The 24,941-nt window shown below is 48.1% G+C and overlaps 1 protein-coding gene across 2 annotated transcripts in view; it reads left to right on the forward strand.

The window, feature by feature from the left end:
* The window catches only part of CLPB (caseinolytic mitochondrial matrix peptidase chaperone subunit B), a 78,319-nt gene that overhangs the window by 15,136 nt on the left and 38,242 nt on the right, over positions 1-24,941 (forward strand). For both annotated transcript variants that reach the window (XM_053385343.1, XM_053385341.1), the window contains exons 4-6: positions 7,918-8,021; positions 13,044-13,172; positions 24,140-24,237. In XM_053385343.1, the coding sequence (XP_053241318.1) occupies positions 7,918-8,021; positions 13,044-13,172; positions 24,140-24,237 (331 nt within the window). The remainder of the gene's footprint in view (positions 1-7,917; positions 8,022-13,043; positions 13,173-24,139; positions 24,238-24,941) is intronic.

Consider the following 24,941-nt stretch of genomic DNA (forward strand, 5'->3'; position numbering starts at 1 on the left):
GAATGATGGTTTGGGTGTGTCCTTGCCCAGCTCCCACCCATTCCATTCCATTGCAGCCCCTTCTCCCCTCTTTCCACTTTTCAGCAGCAGAGTGTCAAAGGGTGCAAAACGGGGCATTGTTAAACTATGGAGGGTGATGGTCGCCAACTTGGTTGGCTTTAAAAGAGGATTAGGAAAGTTCATGGGTGAATAAGGCTATCAGTACTTATTATCCATGACACCTATACTCTGCCTAAACTGCAGTATGCCTCTGAATACCAGTTGCTGTTGCACTCAGGTCCTGCTCAGAGGCTTCCCAGAAGAGGCAACAGGTCAGCGGCTGGGAGAACAGGATGTTGGACCAGATGGGCCTTTGGCCTGACCCAGCAGCCGGGCTCTTATGAAAGGCTTTGCTCCTTTGTGGATTTGTAGGTTGTTACCTGCTCTGCGCAGGATGCGGGTGGCGCTGTCGGTTAAACCACAGAGCCTAGGACTTGCCAATCAGAAGGGTGAGCTCCCGTTGCTCGGTCCCAGCTCCTGCCAACCTAGCAGTTCGAAAGCACGTCAAAGTGCAAGTAGATAAACAGGTACCGCTCCGGCAGGAAGGTAAATGACGTTTCCGTGTGCTGCTCTGGTTCCCCAGAAGCGGCTTAGTCCTGCTGGCCACATGACCCAGAAGCTGTACGCCGGCTCCCTCGGCCAGTAAAGCGAGATGAGCGCCGCAACCCCAGAGTTGTTGCGGCGACCTAACGGTCAGGGGTCCCTTTACCTTTACCTGCTCTGCGCACCAACACTAGAACTCATGAATATCCACTGAAACTGAAAGTTGGAAAATTAAGGACACCAACATGGATGGCTTTGAAAGAGGGATGGACAAATTCACGGAGGAGGGGGTGATTCATGGTTGCTAGCCATGATGTCTATGGTCTGCCTCTCCAGTTGGAGGCAGCAGTGCTTCTGAATACCAGTTGCTGGGAGCCACAGGAAGGGCTCTTGTGTTCGAATCCTGCTTGCGGGTTTCCCAATGTGGTATCTGGTTGGCCCCTGTGAGAAGAGGATGCTGTTCTAGATGGGCTCCCCTTGGCCTGATTCAGCAGGCTTGTCTTCTTATGTTCTTAAAGCTTCAGAAATAGGGTGGGTTAGAAATCAGAACCTCGTTATTCATAGCATAGGAGCAGGGTAGGCTTCTGCAGGTCCGCCCACGGGGTTCCGTTGCCTTGCTTTTTCCTGCCAATCCTTCTTTGCCTTTGTGTTTCCTGTCCTGCCTTCCTGGGCCGAAGGAGCCTCTCTGCCCTAACATCCCATTAGGTTCCCAGGACAATCGCCGTGTCTCCTTGTAACCTTTAAAGGCAGCTCTTCAATGCGTTCAGTCTACAACTAAATTCAATTAGTTTTCTTATTTAAAGATGGAGCGAAAGAGGGCGGGGGGAGGGAGAGAGAGAGAGAAATCCAATTTTCGGAAACGTGGGACAGCCAGTTGGAATGGGCTTTGATGTTACAACCTCTCAGGGGCGCTTTACTTAGTCACAAGTTCATAAGCAAAAAAGGCCTAATTATTTGGGAAAACACAGGATTAAACAGGCTCACAAAGGCCGAATATCCGCTCTCGGGCGACGCGATACGAATCCATGTGCCGAGTTCGTGTGTGGTGCAAACTTTGATGTGTGCTATGACAAGCTGAAAGTCGTGACCCCCTTGGGGAGCTCCTTAAGACAGGCCAAGAGGCAGGGGGCGGACCCTGGGGGTCTGTTTGTTTAACTTTGATGTCCAAGCAGCAACGGGCTCCCTTGTTTGTGGGGCTGCGGAGGGGTGGGTTGAGCGCCCCCCTCCGACCTTTGCAGGTGGACAATGGCCAGCGGTGGAGTGTGACGATTGTTGACCATTCCGAGTGGCTGGTGGACCAGAACAGGGTTTCAGGAGAAAGGCTGTTCATGGTACAATAATTGCCCCAGATGGTTCCTCATCCCAGCCTTTGCCCAGTGTTAAGCCTTTTATCTGCAAGAGTGGCTGAAGCTCCGACTCTGTGCTCGCCTGCCTGCCTGGTGCAGAACCAGTGTGGTTTCTTGGTTAAGGCTTGGTACAAAATGTTTGTGGGAGTGGCGGCTTAATCTAATTTCTTTCTTTTTATAAGAAAGGTCCTTGGATAAATGGCTCTCATTGGGGCCAGCCTCTGAGAATATACAGTGGTACCTCGGGTTAAGTACTTAATTCGTTCCGGAGGTCCATTCTTAACCTGAAACTGTTCTTAACCTGAAGCACCACTTTAGCTAATCAGGCCTCCCACTGCCGCCGTGCTGCTGCTGCGCGATTTCTGTTCTCATCCTGAAGCAAAGTTCTTAACCCGAGGTACTATTTCTGGGTTAGTGGAGTCTGTAACCTGAAGCGTATGTAACCTGAAGCATATGTAACCCGAGGTACCACTGTAATGAGAAGCTGATGAAGTCAGTGTCATAGTTTCCCCTCTTGCAGTCAGAGGATAATACAGTGGTACCTCTGGATGCAAATGGGATCCATTCCAGAGCCCCGTTCACATCCTGAAGCGAACGCAACCTGCGCATGCGTGGGTCGCGATTCGCCACTTCTGTGCATGTGCGTGGCGTCATTTTGAGCGTCTGCGCATGCGCGAGCTGCGAAACCCAGAAGTGACGCACTCCGTTACTTCCGGGTCACCTCGGAGCGTAACCTGAAAACGCTCAACACATTTAACACGAAGTATGACTGTACAGAGGCATTGCCCTGATTCTCATTCTTCCGGTTTCCCTGGGCTTGGAGCTCTCCTTGCAAGACACACCTTCCGTTTACTCTAAGGGACCTCCGTTTGATATGGACCTCAAGTGGTTTGCAGCCTGGTCTATTACATGGTTGTTTTTAATATAAGGCAGCCTTCACCAGCCTGGTGCCCTCTGGGTGTTTGGGCCAGCTGGGCTCGATGGGAGTTGTAGTCCAAAACATGAATGTATTGCCAAGAATGTTATTTTTGTTTCAATCATTGCAAATTTTGGACAAAATGGATTGTTTCAAGAAGTGGCAGAGAGATATTTCTAGATTTGTCTGGCAGGGCAAGGAGCCCAGAATAAAATTTAAAATATTAACTGATGCCAAGGAAAGAGGTGAATTTGCCCTGCCAGACCTTAAACTTTATTATGAATCAGCAGCATTTTGCTGGTTGAAAGAATGGCTGCTTCTTGAGAACACAGACATTTTGGATTTGGAAGGTTTTAACAATGTTTTTGGGTGGCATGCATATTTGTGGTACGACAAGGTCAAAGCACATAAAGCATTTAAAAACCATATTGTCAGGAAAGCATTGTTTAATGTCTGGACAAGATATAAGGACCTACTTGAAAATAAAACCCCAAGGTGGTTGTCACCAATGGAAGCGAAGGCTCAGAAAAAGCTCAATATGGAGGCCAAATGCCCGAAATATTGGGAAATTTTGGAGCAAGAAGGAGACAAATTGAAATTGCAGAGTTTTGAGAAATTAAAAGATAAAGTGCGAGACTGGCTTCACTATTATCAAATAAGGGAGGCTTATAATTTGGACAAAAAAATTGGCTTCCAGGTGGAAAAATCAAAATTGGAAACAGAACTGTTAGATCCCAAAACTAAGATACTTTCAAGAATGTGTAACTTGCTGTTGAAATGGAATACTCAGGATGAAACGGTTAAATCTGCTATGATTAAATGGGCACAAGATGTTGGACATAACATTATGTTTGCTGACTGGGAACAGTTGTGGACCACAGGTATGAAATTTACGGCATGTAATGCCTTAAGAGAGAATATTATGAAAATGATATATAGGTGGTACATGACACCAGTCAAGCTTGCAAAAATCTATCATTTGCCCGATAATAAATGTTGGAAATGTAAAGAAAATGAAGGTACATTCTTTCACCTTTGGTGGACGTGCCCAAAGATTAAGGCTTTCTGGGAGATGATCTATAATGAAATGAAAAAGGTATTTAAATATACCTTCCTGAAGAAACCAGAGGCCTTTCTCCTGGGCATAGTCGGCCAATTGGTGCCAAAGAAGGATAGAACTTTCTTTATGTATGCTACAACAGCAGCAAGAATACTTATCGCAAAGTATTGGAAGATACAAGATTTACCCACCCTGGAAGAGTGGCAGATGAAGGTGATGGACTATATGGAACTGGCCAAAATGACTGGCAGAATCTGAGACCAGGGAGAAGAGTCGGTGGAAGTAGATTGGAAGAAATTTAAAGACTATCTGCAGAAATATTGTAAAATTAATGAATGTTAAAATGATGTTGGATTGAAATTAAATGGCATTAGCAACAAGGCCAATAAGAATATGTAAAAATGGACTGATAATGGATGAAAATATACAGTTATAATATGTTAAGATATAGAGTTAAGATAAATGAAAGAGGGTAAGGATTTGCTGAACTGACTATGTGAACGGGAATACAAAAAAGGGAGGTGTGAGAAGGTCAAGGAAACAAGCAAATGAGCTTAAAGATATGGGAAAAAATGGATTTGTTTTTAACTTTTTCTACTTAATTCTTTTTTGTATTTTGTATTTTCTTTTTTTATGTATTTTTGTATTTTTTGTATTTTTTTTCTTGTCTTCTTTTTACTCTGTTAACTTTTGCTTTTTGTAAAATCCTAATAAACATAAAAAAAAAACATTTGGAGGGCACCAGTTTGGTGGCAGCTGCTTCGAGTTGTATGTACGTCAGGGGCAAGCGAGAACCGTTTTGGGAATTCCTGCTCCAAATAGTTTATCCATGCACGTCCCACGTCCCATCGCTCAGTGGAAGTGCACCGTGGAATAGGAGTGATCCTCAGTTGCTGCAGCTGCTCCAGAGAGTGCAGACCTGGGTGGGAATAGCTGCCTAGGCTCTAGATTTTTGTTCGCAGGTAACCAGAGCTGTGGAAGCAACTGTAAGCATAAAGGTAAAGGTAAAGGTACCCCTGCCCGTAAGGGCCAGTCTTGCCAGACTCTAGGGTTGTGCGCTCATCTCACTCTATAGGCTGGGAGCCAGCGCTGTCTGGAGACACTTCCGGGTCACGTGGCCAGTGTGACAAAGCTGCATCTGGCAAGCCAGCGCAGCACACAGAACGCCGTTTACCTTCCCGCTGGTAAGCGGTCCCTATTTATCTACTTGCACCCAGAGGTGCTTTCGAACTGCTAGGTTGGCAGGCGCTGGGACCAAACGACGGGAGCGCACCCCGCTGCGGGGATTCGAACCGCCGACCATGCGATCGGCAAGTCCTAGGCGCTGAGGTTTTACCCACAGCGCCACCCGCGTCCCTACTGTAAGCATAATCTTTAGCAATAAAGAGTTAACCACCTACCGTGTGCATGCCTTTGAATGGGAAGCACTCTTGATACCTTCCCTCCAGAGCAGGAGAAAACAAGCTTGTTCCAGCTTCCATGTGACAGCCCATAAACCTTTCTAGGTTAGCAGCCATCATTGCCTCTTGTGGGAGCAAGTTCTGTAATTCAACTGTGCACTGCGGGAACATGGACTTCACCTTTTTCTCCCTCTCTGTGTTGTGCTTGTCACTTGAGGTCCACATTGACCACCGGCTGCCTTGATCTACCAGATCTGGCTGCTGCTGTCCAGAGGCCCTGGCTCATTCTTCCAGCAAACTCCCATTCCTTCTTTTCAGGGGGTTGGACTAGATGACCCTCAGGCTCCCTTCCAGCTCTGCAGCTCTTTGAGTCTATCAGTCCAGCTGTCGCGGCGCAAGCGTCCCTTCCAGCCCTTCCTCCCGATCACGTCACCCAGCCGCTAACAGCAGAAAGCACTTTTGCCGTCATTGATTTAACTGCCTGGTGAACTTTAGTTGAAGGCTGCCCTCTGGGTCAATGCAGATTTTTATATATGTGCAGATGAGGAGGCTCTGCTGCTAATGCAATTAAGACCTGATCAGCAAATTAAAGGCCTAGTTTGTTGAGGCGATTGAGCACCAGCTCAATCACAAGTTATTGAAACTCACAAGGCTGCCTGCTTCATAATGTATTTAGTGAGCCCCTCTTATGAGGGGCGGGCTTCACTGTCTGTGTCACACACACACACATACACACACACACACACACACACACACACACACACACACACACACACACCATGCAAAAGTCCCAAAGAGGAAACACAGTCACTGTGGGACTCAGGGTCACTTCACACAAGAACACGAGAGACCAGGATGCCCCCTGTTTCCCTTTTTTAAAACCCCACGTCTGCTGTCTCTGTGCCAGGGGGCTGTGGTTTGTTTCCAGGTCCTCATGCAGCAAGCAAGCGCTCAAAGCCTCGGTTCCTGCAATAGTCACGTGCTGCACCCATCTTTGCAGCCTGTGAGATTTTGTGATACGTGAAATGGGACTTTGGGAAACAGTCACACCTGAAGTTATCAATGCCACTTTTGAAAAGGGGCAGAAACATTATTCACTTAATTGATGCAATAAATCAGCAGGAATTCTGATTGGAGAGTAAAATTTGCATCATTCTTTGGGGTAGCCTGTGGAGCTGTTGAAAAGCTGGGACTGTGAAGTTTTGAAGGAATAGCTCTTCTCTGATCTAGCTGGCTGTAATTTGGTAGCAGGATTCTTGCTTTCTTGTTCTTTGTTTAAAATAACTAAATCTCTCTCTCTCTCTCTCTCTCTCTCTCACACACACACACACACACACACACACACACGTTTTAATCACTTTGTTGTTGTTACGATCTCATAACCCACCCACCTCCAAGGCCTGCCGAGTCCTGTGATAGGATATAAATACAATAAATGAATAAAAATGACTTTTTAATGGCTATTTTACTTCTCATTCACCTTTGCAAAGGCTAATTTGCTTGAAAGTTGGAGTATGTTTTGTTACCTGCCAATTGGACAGGGCCAATCAATATCTGCAATTGCTCAAATGTCAGGCTGCCTCTGCGAAAGGGAACAGTGGTAATGTGAGCTGCCTGGAGGGGATGGCCTGCCATTTTCTTGGGACATTAGGCTGAAGGGCAATTGTATGTGAAGAAGACCTTTTGTAGCCTCTCCATAGATCAGGCTGTTCCTTCCACTTCCTGTTTACAGCAGTCCACGTCAAACCAGGCATGGGGCGTGTGGCATAGTAGGGGTGAATCCAGGCTGCTCCAAGTGGGGACGCCTCGGTGCCTGCAGTACTGCAGGTGGCTCAGGCCAGTGAGCCAAGGGGCAATGCCGCAGAGGGAGGGGGCAAAGGCTCATCACCGCACATCCTCTTTCCAGGTGGCCATTCTGGGCTCAGGCAGAATATAGGGACAGCCTCGCTGGAGCAGACCATCTCTTGTCTTCTGTTTTCTCAGCTCCCAGCTTTGCTTATTTGAAAGCGAGTCCCCTTGCCCACCCCAACAATACCTTGCTTAACTCCTTCCCCAGAGAAGTTCAGGAACCAGGCAGAGGGCCTTCTCGGTGGTGGCACCTGCCCTGTGGAATGCCCTCCCATCAGATGTCAAGGAAATAAACAACTACCAGACTTTCAGAAGAAATCTGAAGGCAGCCCTGTTTAGGGAAGCTTTTAATGTTTAACAGGCTATTGTAATTAATATTTTGTTGGAAGCTACCCAGAGTGGCTGGGGAAACCCAGCCAGATGGGCAGGGTATAAATAAATTATTATTATTATTATTATTATTATTATTATTATTATTATTATTATTATTCATTATACACCTTTAGATGCCAGACAGAAACATTCCTTTTTAACCAGGCCTTTGGTTGATCTGCTTTACATCCTATTCCCTTTTAAAATGTTTTTTTGGGGGGGGGGCTATTGGGTTGTTGTTGTATTTTTAATTATGTATTTTGTGGTTTTATAACTTGATTTTATTCTGTGAACTGCCCTTAGACCCCCGGGTATAGGATGGTGTATAAATACTAATAACTATAATAATAATATATATACATTCAATAATATATATATATTATTTTCGAACAGTGTGGTAAAGCTTCTGCTCACGGCCGGAGCTGACCCAAACCTAGGAGATGAGTTCAGCAGCGTCTACGAGACGGCCAAAGAGAAAGGGCTCCACTCCCTGGAAGGTAACGCAGCACGGGTTTGTTTGTTTGTTTTTCATTTATTTATTTCATAAATAATCTATGTACTGCTTGATTGCAACAAAAACTTCGAAGTGGTTTGTTAAAAGATAAAATAAAATCAAAAATCACAACTATGCTTTAAAACATACAAAAGTTAAAATAGATTAAACAGATTAAAAATGCCTCAATTTCCTAAGCATAAATAAACTCAGGACCACCTGCTGAACAATGGTTGATGGTTCAGGACAGAAAAAAGAAAGTCCTCCTTCACACAGCACAAAGTTAAACTAAGGAAATCTGTCCCAGAGGAGGCAGCGATGGCCTCCTAACTTGGATGGCCGTGAAAGGGGCTTAGACAAATTCATGGAGAGTAAAGCTATCCGCAGCCAGTGCCTGCGATGGTTATGCTCTGCCCTCCAGTAAATGCTTCTGAATACCAGTTTCTGGAAACCACAGGAGAAGAGAGGGCTGCACTTGTTCTGCAGTTCCGCTTGTTTCCCATAATGGGCATCTGGTTGGCCACTGTGGTGAGAACAGGATGCTGGGGTACATGGGCCCTTGGCCTGATCCAGCAGCTTCTTGTTACGTTCTCACATTGTCTGCAGTGGATTCCTGTCCTCTGCAGACCAACGCATCTCTCCAACAGTTGCCAGGGCAACACTCCAACCTCAGGCCCAGCCAAGTAGGATGCAGAAGAGCACTCTGCAAACATCCTTCCAATTCCAGCATGCAAAGGACGGCCTGCTGCAAAAGTCCACAGGCTGAATGGCTCTGTCAAGGAGGTTAACACAATCGCCGTGGCTGGTTTTTTGTTTGTTTGTTTTAACCCTAATGTAAAATCTGGACCCTCAACTTGCAAAAAGAGATGGAGAGAGAAAAACTTTGCTCTAAGGAAAGGGCGAGCTTCAGATAAGGCCGGGGTTTAAACAAACAACTTTCAATGCCGGGAGAAATCCGTCACCTGATTCTGGAAATGTACCGCCTCCAAGCCATGGGGACCACGAACGGCTTCCTTGGGGAGGTAGTTTCTCTGGGGAGGGAGTTTCAAAGTTCATAGAATCATAGAATCATAGAGTTGGAATAGACCACAAGGGCCATCGAGTCCAACCCCCTGCCAAGCAGGAAACACCATCAGAGCACTCCTGACATATGGTTGTCAAGCCTCTGCTTAAAGACCTCCAAAGAAGGAGACTCCACCACACTCCTTGGCAGCAAATTCCACTGTCGAACAGCTCTTACCGTCAGGAAGTTCTTCCTAATGTTTAGGTGGAATCTTCTTTCTTGTAGTTTGGATCCATTGCTCCGTGTCCGCTTCTCTGGAGCAGCAGAAAACAACCTTTCTCCCTCCTCTATATGACATCCTTTTATATATTTGAACATGGCTATCATATCACCCCTTAACCTCCTCTTCTTCAGGCTAAACATGCCCAGCTCCCTTAGCCGTTCCTCATAAGGCATCGTTTCCAGGCCTTTGACCATTTTGGTTGCCCTCCTCTGGACACGTTCCAGTTTCTCAGTGTCCTTCTTGAACTGTGGTGCCCAGAACTGGACACAGTACTCCAGGTGAGGTCTGACCAGAGCAGAATACAGTGGCACTATTACTTCCCTTGATCTAGATGCTATACTCCTATTGATGCAGCCCAGAATTGCATTGGCTTTTTTAGCTGCCGCGTCACACTGTTGGCTCATGTCAAGTTTGTGGTCAACCAAGACTCCTAGATCCTTTTCACATGTACTGCTCTCAAGCCAGGTGTCACCCATCTTGTATTTGTGCCTCTCATTTTTTTTGCCTGGGAACAGCCACCACTGTGAAGGCCCTCTCCTCCATCCCCACCAAACATCCCTTTGAGGGCAGTGGGACTGAGAAAAGGGCCTCCCCTAAAGAACTCAGAACCCAGGCAGGTTCATATTAGGAAATACGGTCTCTCAGATAGCTGGGACCTAAGCCATAAAACCTTTGTGGTCTCTAATAATAGGTAAAGGTATCAGTAGGTAAAGACGTCTATTTTACCTACACTTGAGTATATATCGCACAATGTGGACCTAAAAGATGCCAGATTTCCCTTCCAGCTTACATCTTGCCTTCTCTACCTGTATGATCTGGTCCATACGTCTGCAACTTTCATTTCTGCTGCTTTTCAGACAACTGAAGGTCTTACACATCGCCTCATTTTTCTCTCTGGCAGCAGCAGAATGGAAATTTTGCAAAGGGCTTTGCTGTTCTCCAGCAATGCCATTTCTTTGAATGCTAACCTGAGTTGCCATTTATTTAGGAAAGGCCAGTCAAGGTTAAAAGTCAGGGTCAGCAGATCAAATTTCAGAGCAAAAGGAAAAGAAAGACAGTACTTGCAGGCGTGGGCAGCGGGCTCTTCTCTAGCACTGAATGCAAAACAACATCTTAAACAAAGGAAAGCATCTTCCTAGACTTTGTTTACATCGAGAATATATCAACTAATGAATTAAGTTGGTGGGGAGGGGCTGCATCCTCTCCCTTTCCATCTATAAAACTTTTGGGCTGAGGAGGGGTAGAGTGAGATAGCTGGAGTGGAGGAAAATACAGCCACTCAGAAGGAAGTTGCATTAATTTTGAGGGTGGGGGTTGACATGTTTTATTAAAAAGAATAAATTCAGCTGCATTTTTTTGAGAGCAAGAGAGAGGGAGGGAGAAAGGAGATTGTGCATGCGAGAAAGAAAAACTGCCTTTGTTTTGCAGGGTTATTTTTAACGATTTGCATATTTTGTGTATAATTTTTTTTTTCCATAAAAGCATCCAAATCGGGGGAGCTGTGCGGCAGGGCCGCCACGCGCAAAATATATTACAGACATTTATATGGATGGCAGGGAGGGGAGATGGAGAGCTGAAAATTTCCAGGCTCCCCCGTGATTGATGGCAGGCAAGGCTCCCCTTGACGCTTTATTGAGTTTCCGATGATTATCTCTCGCGGAGACATTTTTTACGGATGACGGCCGAGCTGTCACGGCGGACCACGGGGGGAAAAGCAGCCCAACAATAATAACGCTTTAATCTTTTTACTGCACTGCTCCCTAGTATCTCAGATTCATCTTCCCTGACACCAGCCACTTGATTATCCTGCCCCTCCCTGGGTAGGCAAAGGAGAGCAGGGAAGCAAACAAACAAACAAATAAGCAAGCATATCTCAATCCCGCCCCCCCCCCGGAAAAAACACACACACCCTACACAAAGCATGGTCATACAAAAGTCACACCAATTGCTACTTCTGTAGGTGTTGAGGTTTATTAGCAGTGATGCCAGACAGGAGAGAACCCAGCTATTAATTACAATATTTTAGATGTGGCTCCTTTTATAACTTGGGTTTTTTTGGAGGGGGGGAGTGGAAGGCGGTGGTAGGAAGGCGCCGTAGACGCCGTTTGCTGTCGAGGAGCCGATCTGAGCGCCTGTTCCCTGATCCTGCTAGGCACTACTTGCTCCAAGAATGGGGAGAGAAGGAAGGGCTCAACTTTGCAGGGATGCCTCCGCTGCAAAGCTCCTGAGCCAATTCCCGAGCTGGCTTAAGTGCCTCTGCTCTTCCCAGGAATCCCCTGGGGAAGGAGAGCCAGCCAGAGATCCCTTCACCCTTCTTAGAATTCACTGGCTGTTGGGAGGGGGGCACTTGAAGGAGAGTCAGCCCACGGCACTTTCTCTGGTCTAACACCAGCGGCAGCCTTGCACAAGGGATGGCACCTGGGGAAGAAATCACGGTCCATCCTCCAGACCGTTTCCTTCTTTGAAGAGCACCACAAGGGGCTGGGGGCGTGACTTAGTGGTACCTTGCATGGGTTGTGCATGGGAAAGGCAGTAAATCTGGAAGGGGCCTTGGGCAGCCACAGCGCTGGACAGGGTGCTCTGACTTCGCTTAAAACAATTCTGTGCATTGTGTCTTTGTGTCTCTCTGCCCATCTCCCCGGTCCAGGAACACCAAAGTCTTGAATCAAGCAACAAGAAGCCTTTTGCCCCGGGGGGATTTTAATAAACCACTTGGGTTCTTTTTATTTCATTCATTCATTCATTTTATTTGTATGCTGCTTTTCCATCCAAAAAAAAAAAAATCATGCTCAAAGCTACTTGCAACAAAGAAACAGGGATGCATTTCCTACGAACTCTGCAAAAACAATTTCATAATGTCGTAGTGAAACAATAACATAGCAACCATTTCACAGCATAGCAAATCAATAGCATACCAAACAAACCCACATTCCAATTCTAGAAATATAACAAGATTATTTAAACATTATTATTATTATTATTATTATTATTATTATTATTATTATTATTATTAGAATTTGTATACCGCCCTATAGTCTTATGTCTCAGACCACATACCCTGTGGTCACATTTTCAGATCCGTTCTGTAGCCATGAGGGCTAGCAGCATTGATTTGATATCTGCAGTCTTCCGCTCAGGCTTCAAAACACATTAGAGGTATACCCAAATCTTTTCCTGGAGGAGCAGGCTTATCAGTGGCTATGCCATGGGTAGGCAAACTAAGGCCCAGGGGCCGGATCCGGCCCAATCGCCTTCTCAATCTGGCCCGCAGACGGTCTGGTAATCAGCATGTTTTTACAGGAGTAGAATGTGTCCTTTTATTTAAAATGCATCTCTGGGTTATTTGTGGGGCATAGGAACTCGTTCATATATTTTTTTCAAAGCATAGTCTGCCCCCCCCCCAACAAGGTCTGAGGGATAGTGGACCGGCCTCCTGCTGAAAAAGTTTGCTGGCCCCTGGGCTATGCTCTGTCTCCACAGTTGGAAGCAACAGTTCTTCTGAATGCCAGTTGCTGGAAGCCACAGGAGGGTTCTTGTGCTCAAATCCTGCTTGCAGGTTTCCCACAGGCATTTGAGAAACGGGCACTGGGCTAGATGAGCTCCCTTTGGGCTGATTCACCAGGACAATGCTTATGTTCCTCTGATGTCCCCTTCTTTGAGGGCCACCTAGCTAGATGTCTCAGCTACTTCTCCGCCATCCATGATTCATCTTCTCCCCCTGCCATCCTCTCCCTTTGCAGTTCTGGTCACACGGGAGGACGATTTCAACAACCGCCTGAACAACCGGGCCAGTTTCAAGGGCTGCACAGCTTTGCATTATGCTGTGCTGGCGGACGATTACTCCACGGTCAAGTTGCTTCTGGATGGAGGTAAGGGAAGAGCCGTCGTCACTGGTCATGGGGGGGAGGGCAAGGGAGGCCAGTTGCCTGCTGGAACTTTGGGCACAGAATCTGATGACAGAGGCAGCATTTTTAGTCAGCATAGTTGTTGCACACACACAAAAGAAAGAAAATGGCTCACATTTTCTTTTTCTTTACATATATTTACTACATAGCAGGTATAATAACAGATGCCAAATAAAATAAAAGTAGAAAATAATGTCTCAAAGTAAACATAAAGGAATGATACGATAATCTTTATGGTCATTGTCACATACAGAACAACGAAATTGAAAAATCTACATAAGACATTCAAAACCCAACAAGCCTGCTATCCCAGCTATCCCAACCTGGTTAGCCCCCTAAAAACTCTGATACCCCATTTTTAAATACAATATACTCCCATACAGACTCCTTACAATGCGTTTAAAACCAAAATCACACTTGGGTAGAAACTGTTTCTCAGGCGGCTAGTCCTAGTCTTTATAACCCTGGACCTTCTTCCAGAAGGCAGAAGCTGAAAGAGATCATTTCTGAGGTGCGCACTATCCTGCGCTATCTCTGCAGCTTTCTTATGGCACCTGGAAGCATAGATTTGATCCAAGGTGGGAAGAGTGCACATATTTCCATGCCCAAATCAAAAACAATAAATTACTATCACAAGGTTCCAAGTAACATAATTGGGTTTATATTATCCTGCACCTTATTATTCCAAAATATTAGTAAAAAATTCTCAATAAAGGCATTGTCTTGATGTCTGCCCTCTCAGCTTCTTGCCATATACGTAAGTTTAACCTTGCATACCACGTCCCAGATTTCAGTGCTCTATTCTCACATTTTCAAAATATTTAGTGGGGGCTCTGCTCTCCAGAGCCCCTGCATAGTGCTGCTTCATTGACTCCTCGTCTCGGCCTCTTGTTCAGTAGGGACTTGTGGGTGCTGGAGAAGGCAGGCAGGCCAGCCGACCTCAAGGAGAGGGGCCAGCTTTTGGTGCTCCTCTGAGCCCTGGCCCCACGGCACTGGGAGATTTGGAGCTTTGCATGAGGGGCTCTTTTCATGGATGTTTGGGCAACTTGCACACCATTTTGGGGGGCTCCTTTCACGTGTGTTTGGAGAAGCTTTTAGTCAAACAGAAGCGAGGTGGGCTGGCGCAAGGGTCACGACCTCCTCTTTGGGGCTTACTTAGTTTAATGTGCTCAAGCCCACATTCTCGAAGCCTAGTTTCCCAGGGAGACTCCCAACCTGTGGCTTCCCTTTGTCCTGAATGTGGACGTCCTCCCGCCTGCCCGCCCGCCTGCCTGCCCCCTCCTTACTACAGTTATCCCAGCCCCCCAACACACCCACCCCGGTGCATTCTTCGGATTTTGTCCCAACTCCATCGGAGTCTTGATGGCCTTTTAAAAGCTCGCTGCCCTTTGTGAAGACAATGTTGCCATGTGCTGTGCCTTTGACATTCGAGAGCTGGGTGCTTCCTCCGCGCCCGAACGGAACAGGCGCCCTTTGCCCTCTCCTTTACACTCTTCCCACACCTGCCTTTTTTCCAGAGTGCCCTCTGGTCTGGCCAACACTTCCTTCTCTGCTGGCCACTCTGCCCTCAGGGCCAAAGCCATTAACCACCCAGGCTCCCCGCCTTCCCTTAAACAGCCACCTTGTCCTTCAGTGGGGGTGGGGGTGCTGTCCCTTTCAGCCCCCGCGGCCTGGCGAGAGGCAGCCTCCACCTCACTCCGTCGCCTTGGCCTTTGGCGGCCCCCTCGCTGAATCACTTGACCCTTCCTTGTGGTCAGCCTGTCCGTGCCCAGCAGACCGCGAGATGCGAGTCCTCTCTCTCTGTGGGCCGCTCGCGGGCTCCTGACCTGCGCTGACACCACTCAATGGCCTGCGTGGGAGAAGGAGCGCCCGCCTCGCAAGGCACGTTTCAGGCTTCATTCAGCCCATTCCATACCCAATCGATCCTTGGGTTTTGTGTTCCTTTTATTGGCCCAAAAAGGGGCCCAAAGCAAGCAGCACGCGCAGGTTGGTGGGGGCTTAATAATGCACGCTGCCTTTTGAAAATGGTCGCGGCATATTATTACGGGGCTTAAAACTTTTCTCCACCTTCTTGCTCTGGGGCATTTCGCAGCCAGAGAGCAGCAATCCTTGGCGATGGAAGGTGCAAGTGGAGGAGGAGGGTAGCATGCCCTGGTTCTATAGGGCTGAGTCCTTCCGCTTCTTCTGTGGCAAAGGCCCTGTCCCTTGACGGAATGAATGGGGCAGGCAAAATTAGCAAAGGGGTGAGCAACTCCCCAGTGAAGAAAGGTTACAGCATTTGATTTGGAACTTTTTCACTGAGAGAAAAGGTGAATAAGAGGGAACGTGATAGAAATTTATAAAAATATTTGTGGCATGGCGAGAACAGGTAGAGAAAAGTTTTTCTCCCTCTTTCCTAATGTGAGAGAACTTGTAGACATCTAATGAAGCTGAATGTTGGAAGATTCAGAACAGGCACAAGTTAAACAGCCACAGGAGGCAGTGGTGGCCACCAACCTAGATGGCTTTAAAAGAGGATCGGACTAATTCATGGCAGGAAGGGCTGTCAGTGGCTAATTAGACTAATGAATTAGTCTAATTTTGATTTGTCTAAATCCACAGTTGGAGCCAGCCGTGCTTCTGAATACAAGTTGCTGGGAACAGCAGGAGAGGAGAGAGCAGCTCTCATGCTCAAATCCTGCTTGTGGGTTTCCCATTAGGGCATCTATCTGGGTGCTATGAGTATAGGATGCTGGACTAGGTGGGCCATTGGCCTGATCCAGCAGGCTATTATGTTTTGACCGTGTCTGGATTCTTTGGTTAAATAGGATAGCCCTCTGCTTCATTGGCTGATTTAGTTTTTCCTCAGAAGGTGAAACACTGATTTGCTCATGTTATTCCTGATTACCTTAAAACAACTCAGGTGGTAGGTGTGCACCTAGAATTGTGTAATGTGGAATTGGCCCTTGCATTCTCTGCTCTAGACTCGATGCCCTACAGACCTCTGTTTTTTCACAGGCCTCTTAGCAGCGTATTTCCATGAATGGAAAATACCAGCGCCCTTGTCTCACCCCTGCCATTTGTGCAGGGCAAAAGGCAGCAAGGACCGTTGTGTGTGGGCTCTTGCCCCAGCGCAGCGCCGTCTCCATCATTCGCATAGCAAAAGACTGTGGTCTGGTCCAGTGATGTAGGTTAGGATGATTGCAATGGTGGTGTCTCATCAAGCAGAGCTATGGAGAGGTCAGATGTGGGCACAGAAGGGAATGTGATGGAAGCAGCCCAGAGGACTCCTTTACAGGAGCACAAACAAACCCCTTTGCATTTGCAACTCATGAGTGCAAATGCAGAACTTACAAGGTTGTTCATTTCCCGTCTCCACTTCCAAACAGACCACAGGATTCTGGTTTGGAAGAGGATGTTGCGCTGGTCCCAGTGCAGTTGCCACTCTTCCTCCCACATTGTGGGTTTGCCCTTAAAATAGAGGAACATCTGCCAAGGTCCTGCTTCTCTGTGCCTAGATCTCTCTCTCCCTTTCTCTCTCTCATCCTGCTCATATTTACAAGAGAATGTGATAAATTCCGTATTGATTCCTTCTGTTGCACTGTAAATTTTGCAAAAGATGATTAAATAGTGCAATAGAGTCTGCCAGCGCCAGGGCTCAATATGTTGTGGGCCGGCGGTATCGACCCCCCATATCTGAAGGCAGCGAGCTCCAACCCCAGCAGCCCCAGACCAGTAATTAAACTCCGGCGAGACCGGGATGTAAAAGCCAATCTTGTCACGGCGTCGAGGGCTCCAGCGTCCCGACACGGGGAGCGCAATAAGCGCCTGACCAGCAGCAGGTTTATGTCTGTGTCGAAGCTTTTAAGAATAGTTTCCCCACAGGGTGGGGAGCAAATGGAGCCCTCGGAAGTCTTTCTGGGCACAGAGGTTTTCGCACTGACACAACCATTTGTAAGACATTTAATAGCGCCATATAAAGGGAACGGGGCGGGGGAATGTTTGTGTGTGTGTGATAGGAGACAGAAGTCACTGACTCTTTTGCACTTGTTTTTTCCTTGCTGCACACACGGGGCCAAGAAGGTTCACACATTCGTGGCGGCATAGGACAGGGGGAACCGTACCGCTGTTAAGTGGGGAGTGGGGTCCGCATGTCTGAATTCCCCCTCAAAGAAAGAAGTCAGTGGCCCTGGAAATTTAGGAGGCTCAAGCCCTAATTCTTTGTAACACATCGACTTTCCATGTGCCAGGCTATTCTTGACATTAGAGAGCCACAGGAATGTAAGAAGATCCTGGTGAATCAGGTCAGGTGGATCTTCTCTACAACATTTGAGAGAAGGAGAAGTTATCCATTCATGTTTGGGTATCAGGCATCCTGTTCTCGCAGTGGCCGACCAGATGCTTGCAGGAAAGCTACAAGCAGGAGTCGAACACAAGAGCGCACCCACTTCCTGTGACTTCTAGCAGCTGGTATTCAGAAACATCCCTCCAACTGTGGAGGCAGAGTAATAGCCTTCAATTGCCCTCTTCTCCATGAAGCCATCCAGGTTGGTGGCCATCACTGCCTCCTGTGGCAGGGAGTTCCGTAGTTTAACTATGCGCTGCATTAATAAGTCCTTTCTTTTATCTGTCCTGAATCTTCCAACATTCAGCTTCCTTGGATCTCCACAAACTCCAGTGCTAGAAGAGAGGGGGGGGACATTGTCCAGTTTATTTCTTTAATTGATAACTCAAGGGCATATGAGCAGTCCTGCTGGATCAGGCCAGTGGCCCATCTAGTCCAGCCTCCTCTTCTTACAGTGGCCAACCAGATGCTGCAGTGGTAAAACCGCAAGCAGGATTCAAGCACGAGAGCATTCTCTGGCAAATGGTATTCAGAAGCATTGCTGTCTCAAACTGCAAAGCAGAGCCATTATGGCCAGTAGCCATTGATAGCTTCAGGGGACTAATGTAGTCCAGGACCTTGTTCTCCTAGTGGCCAGCCAGCTCTTAGAGTCTGTTCCACTTCTGGCCATTTAAAAACCAGCTCAGATGAAGAAATCACACAGTACATCCAGAAAACTTTCACATTCAAGCTTATATGAGGATCTAACAGGAAGGACTTTTACAATTTTTGGCCGCTTTTGAAAACCCTCTCTGAGTACACTCCTACTGTGGGTAATGTGTTGCAGTGATGCTACAGCAGAGAGAGTCTTCTCTGCTCACTGGCCTCCCTTAAACAGCAAGGTAGCATAAGTGACCTCTCCATTCTGAAGGAAATCAGCCCTGAGTGCTCACTGGAAGGACAGATCCTGAAGCTGAGGCTCCAAGACTTTGGCCACCTCATGAGAAGAGAAGACTCCCTGGAAAAGACCCTGATGTTGGGAGAGATGGAGGGCACAAGGAGAAGGGGACGACAGAGGACGAGATGGTTGGACAGTGTTCTTGAAGCTACTAGCATGAGTTTGACCAAACTGCGGGAGGCAGTGGAAGACAGGAGTGCCTGGTGTGCTCTGGTCCAGGGGGTCACGAAGAGTCAGACACGACTAAACGACTAAACAAAAAGCATAAGTGAAGTGCTTTGCGCATAAGAACCTAAGAAGAGCCTGCTGGATCAGGCCAGTGGCCCATCAGCATCCTGTTCTCACAGTGGATGGTCAGATGCCGTAGTGAGAAACCCACAAGCAGGATTGAGCACAAGAGCAACTCTCCCCTCCTGCAGCATGAATTTGCCCAGTCCTCTTTTAAAGCCATCTGGGTTAGTGGCGACTCCTGCAAAGGCAAGTTCTGTAGTTTAACTACGCAGTATGTGAAGAAGTCCCTTTCTTTTATCTGTCCCAAATCTTCCAACATTCAGCTTCGTGAGATGTCCCCGAGTTCTAGAGCAATTCTGTAGTGCTATGTAAATCATGATTGCTGTTATGGAAAGATTCCCTGAGATCTGTGACTTGTTGCACCTCGGCTTCAGAATGTAAAAGAGCCAGCACAAGGGTGTGGGCCCAGAAGAGGAGACCTCGGCCCCTTTGGAGGCGGCTTGAGGGTGTCCAGCACCCAGGTGTCCTGCCCTTCTGAGCTCAGTTGTATAAATATTCCGGGAAGTGGCTTTCACCTGTCAGGCCCAGATGAGACAGGTGACACTTTGTCGTCGGCAGAGGTGATTAGAACCATGAGCTGTTGGCAGAGAGAGCTGGATTTATTGCGGCTGGCGCAGAGCTGCTGCTATCTCCGTTTTTAAAAAGCTACCTGTGAAGTATCTGTGCCGCCCCATATCAGAAGCACGTTTATTTTACTGGAAAAAGGGTGATCATGTTAATTCAATCACGGTGAGGCTCAGGAGGACAGGAGTCTCTTTCTATTACTTTAACTAGCCATGTAGAGCAATAAGGATGTCAGGGCTTGTCAGAGATGATGGCTGATGACACGGCGTCATCCCTTGTACGGCTGTGAAGGCGGCTTCCTCCTGGCAAAGGCTGGACTGGCTGTTTTGGGGCTTGAAGTCAGTCCTGCTGACTGTAGGTGACATTTCATGCACTCACACACTTCCAAAGTCCTACTGTGACTTCCAGAGAAGAAACCTTGCAGCCAGTTTATTCCTTGTAGCTGATGAATATAGTTGCTGCTTTGGATATCTCTCTCGCATAGCAATTTTTTTATTTCTCTGCTTTGGATATCTCACTAGTATTGCAATGAAAATGATGGCAAGAGGCTACTTGGGTCGATGGAATAAAGCAGCATTAGTGTGGAGACCCTACGGCTTTAAAGGACCAAGGGGGCAACCACCTATGTGGTGGGTGGACGATCTATAACTAACAGCTGGTCTTATGTGGGTACAGACCAGAAAGCAAATGAGAGAACTTGGAAGAGGCGTATATCCCCTGTAAAGAGAGAGGAAAGGGAGCAGTTTTATCGTGGAAGGGAAGTGCAACACTGTTCTTTCTAGAATCACAGAGATGGGGTGCTGAAGGCAGCCATCTCATCCCACCCCTGGCTGCTGCAAGTGGGAGGTTGCTCACCCCGCAGAGCTCCACAGATGCAGGGGCACTGCTTTGAGTCAACAGGGGCTGTTGTGCATAGAGCCATAAGTCCAGATGATGCAAACAGAGTAAAGCAAAGCAACATTCTGCAGGGATCAGCAATCATACGAGAGCTGGTCTGACCCGGGAGACGCTTCCTTCTTTACCCCAGTATTTGACAGTGTTTAAGGCAGTGGGTGCTGGAGGAGACTCTTGAGAGCCCCATGGACTGCAAGTAGATCAAACCGATCCATTCTGAAGGAAATCAGCCCTGAGTGCTCACTGGAAGGACAGATCCTGAAGCTGAGGCTCCAGTACTTTGGCCACCTCATGAGAAGAGAAGACTCCCTGGAAAAGACCCTGATGTTGGGAGAGATGGAGGGCACAAGGAGAAGGGGACAACAGAGGACAAGATGGTTGGACGGTGTTCTCGAAGCTACAAACATGAGTTTGACCAAACTGCAGGAGGCAGTGGAAGACAGGAGGGCCTGGCGTTCTCTGGTCCAGGGGGTCATGAAGAGTCGGACACGACTAAACGACTAAACAACAATAACAAAGCAGTGGGTGTATACAAAGCCCCTCCCATCAAACCATGCTACATTTTTGCTACAGAGCAGGACCCCATGCCAAGTGGCACATGGCATCCTCTTCTTCATCCCTCTTGATGACTTTAAAAGAGGATTAGACAAATTCATATTGCTGGCTGCTATCCATGAGTTGGAGGCAGTGATGCATCCGAATACCAGTTGCTGGAAACCACAGGAGAGGAGAGAAGAGGGTTCTGGACTGGGTGGTCCAGAAGGCTCTGCTTATGGAAGGAGGAAAGGAGCCAGACTCTGAGAGCTGCCCGTTGCTGTATTTTTTATTTAAACAAGAGTACATTATTGTGAAATTTGTTGCCATTATATTAATTATTAACAATTGCAATGCCTTTCTGCACTACGGCAGCCAACAGCAAAATTATCAAGTACAAAATCAATACAAATATGACAAGCAAACGAAGGCCAGGAGGAATTAGAACAGCAGGTTGAAAATGGGAGCAGCTATAAACAAAAATGCCACTTTAACAAGCGGCTGCCAACAAACCTAAGAACCAGACTCCCTTTACGAACATGCCCCCCCAACCCTCCCCCACAATGCGGAGAGATGGGTTTTGAAAGGGATCAGACAGAAACCCAAGGAGGATCGGATCCAGCCTTGGGTGGGTCTGTGGGGCTTCCATGTTCAGAGGCAGTATACCTGTGAGTAGCAGGCAAACCAGCTTGGCAGGGGGTGCTGAGGAGTCTTGCCTTTGTGGTGGCCTGTTTCCCATGTGCTTCCAGCTGGCCACTGCCTGGGACCGAGGCTTCTGGACTTGCTGGAACTTGGGCTGACACCTTCTCTCGCATTTGTATGCTGCCTCCTAAGACAGATTGGCACTCCTCCTGCCGCCCCCCCAACTTTGTATAGGGGATTTGACAAAGTAGCATCCCAGCTGCAACTCCCCTGCCCCCCCCCCGTCAGTCTCTCTCTCTTTTGCACATTTTCCTCACCCCCCCCCCTCTTGCCCTGCAGTTATTAACAAGCCAAAGCCATCCGGCAGAGCCGCATACATCCATAATCTCTTCCCTCAGCCCTCCGTATTGACAGTTATCTGGAATCTGAAGGAATTCAAGACAAATGATTAAGAGGATGGAGTTAATAAAATTTGAAAAATTGAGACCTGTCAGTCCGCTAAACTTTTTTCAATACCACCGACAGGAACATATTTCCCCAATGAGTGACCTTCTGCAGCTGCTCAGGTCCTGCGCTGCTGGGGTGACGTTGGGAGCGAGCTGGCCTGCTATTTATCAAATATTATAAGCCGGGGCCTACTAATAATATGAGCCGAGCTGGGGAGGGCAAAGGCAGGCAGGCAGGCAGGAGGAGCCTGGGGCGTTGCCCAGGTGTTGGTTCTCTGCCAGAGACAGCGAGTGGGAGGTGACAAATTGCATCCCATATCGGCTCTGGGAGGTTGGTGCCCTCTCAGCAGGCGTGTGCCCTGTGGTGGCACGGAGCGCAGTCCCTGCTCCTTGGGGCCAGCTGCCCCGACTCTGCAGAGGGGCCGAGGTCAGGCCAGGGCTCTGGGGGGAAAGCCAGTGGCCACCCTCTGCGACGACAGCGATGATGGGTTAGCAAGTGTCTTGACACCCCAGTTATTTATTGAAGCATAATATTTTATTGCCGCCGGTACCGGAGGTGGCCATCGACCGCTTGTGTGAGCCTGGTTCTATCAATTATTGCAGCAATTAGTCAAGTCGTCAAAGCCATTAACAGGGGGATTAGGCCAATATTGGTTAGCCATTATTAATAGATCAACGGGAGGAAATTTAGGGTCTTCCGTGAGGAAGGCAGAGCTGGCCTGGAGGATGCTTCCTTGGAGGGGCCCGAGGAAACTTCCTCCTCCTCTTCCAGAAGAGCGCAAAACTGTTGTGTAAGAGAAAGAATTGTGCGTTAGATGTGGGTCACTGTCTCTTTAAAAGATATTGAGTGCCCAGGGCAGGCCGTATATAATCTCACCTGTTCTGATCATACTTTTTATTGGGCGCGACAAGGCTCACAACAGAAATTACTCTGTGTTGGATGTTTATGGAGCACATTTTTCATTCTGCAAGCAAATATAGATCCCTATATGCCAGATGTTGGAAATAGCTAATCTCCCTCTCCTGGGTTCATAGCAGCAAATCAGCCAGTGCCAACAACGCTGTGACAAGGCGACAAGCAGAACACTGTTTCCGGGGTTTGGAAATTGCACTGCAGGCACCAGGATTCTACCGCGGAGCTGCCTGTTGCTGCTCTCAAAGCCCATTTGTGTGGTGTGCGCATAGGCAGCTGCCTTAAAGCAGCTCAGAACCTTAGTCCACTGAGGCTGGCATGGTCTTTTCAGGCTGGAGGTCTCTAGCCGAGAGACTCCCCCCCTGCCATCTCTCTTGCTCAATATCCTTTTAGCTAGAGATTGAACTTCTAACTGCTTGATTCTGAACCTGGGACTTGGTGAGCAGAACAATCTCCCTGCCACTGAGTACAATTTCCACTCACTCCGGGGTCTTAGTGGACACCGTCTCTAAGGAAGAGTTATTTCCCCTTCCCTGCAACCAATTGTTATCTGATGCCCTTCTTCATGTTCCCCTTCCATGGGAGCTCCAGAGGGTGGAGACAAAAGAATGTGCCTTTTCGGTGGTGGCTCCCTGCTTCTGGGGCGGCTCGCCTGCCTAGCAGCAGGCAAAAACATTGCATTTTAACCAGGTAACCAGGCCTTGGGCTTTTTACTATAGCCTTTTAGAGTGGGTGAGATGTTTTAATGTAGGGGTGTGCCCCCCCCCGCTTTTATGTGATCTTTTTCTTTGTAAGTTGCTTTGAGTTACTGTGGCAAAAAAGCAACTAATAAATAACAGTAATAGTGGGGCTCTTTAAAGGAAAAGCGATCCACCCATGACGAGCCACAAGTGAAAAGGTACAGAGGTGAGAGATTGCACGAGGGCCCTGAACGGAGAGAGCAAAGAGTGGCTAAGGGGCACAATCGCTTTCACCCCTCCTCTTCTTGCCATCTTTCATTGTCATGTTGGATATTAGCAGCCCACAGCAGGGCAGTGTCCCACAGCGGAGGCCGTGAAGCAAGAGCACCACGCCTATTTGCGGCCACTCCAGCAGGGCTGTTGGAGTTCTGTCGGCCCTTGGCGGGAGAGTGGACAGCTTGCTTCTCCAGTGGGGTGTTACGTTTGCCCCTGAGTTCTGCAGCTTCCTTTCGCCTAGGCCTCTTGTTCCTGGTGACACATCCCTTTTGCTGTGTCCTTTGACATCCATACGTGTCGCCGCTGGTGGCACATTGTCCCTTTTCTGATCGGAGCAAAGGTTAAAGAGGACCCCGGATAGCTCAGAGGCTGTAAGCTGCCCGTCATCTGACTCCATCCCACATGTTAAGCTCTGTCTTTTCCCTTCCAGGTGCCAACCCCCTGCAGAGAAATGAAATGGGGCACACGGCAGTGGATTACGCACGGGAGGGGGAGGTCATGAAGCTCTTGAAAGCGTCTGCAACAAAGGTGAGGATTCAGAGACTTGGCTCTCATGGGTTTCTCCCTCCCTCCTTCCCTTTCAGTGCCAAAATCCAGGGGTGGCATAGAAACCGTCCCAGGGTCTTGGCCTCAGAGAGAATGTTGCGAATTCGCTCTGTGCTCAGCCAGGGATCAAATCATATTCAGGGAATGGTTTCTGCTGTTAATAAATCCCACCAAAGCATTTCAGGTCACCTCCAATGTATGCCTGCCTTCCTGTTCCACCTTTCGGAGAGGTGGGCAGCAAATAAAGGGGTTCGTTGCCCTGCTGTGCCAATTTTCTGAAATTTGGGGGGTGGGTTCAGGGGCAACTCAAGTAGATGCTGGGCCCACGCATGCAATTTGAATGCGTCCATGGCTCTTGGGACAAAGGTTCCGGGATCCGATGGTGCTGCTTTGGACACCGACAGCTCCCCTGTTGCTTCTGCAAGAGGCTGGATGTGAATGGGAAGGGTGGCAAACAGCCGTGCTTGGTGCCACCTTGCTGGCAGTGCGTCCTGTTGTGCTGCCCTCAGCAGAGAGATGGGGTAGAAAATAACTAAACTTCATTATGCCAACACTCCTCCTGTTGGCAAGTGCTACGGGTGAAGAGGGGAATAAACATAAGAAGAGCCTGCTGGATCAGGCCAGTGGCCCCTTCTAGCCCATACCACAACCAGATGCCTGTGGGAAACCCACAAGCAGGATTTGAA

This window comes from Podarcis raffonei, chromosome 4, assembly GCF_027172205.1.
Source record: "Podarcis raffonei isolate rPodRaf1 chromosome 4, rPodRaf1.pri, whole genome shotgun sequence".
In the NCBI taxonomy this organism is placed as follows: Eukaryota; Metazoa; Chordata; class Lepidosauria; order Squamata; family Lacertidae; genus Podarcis; species Podarcis raffonei.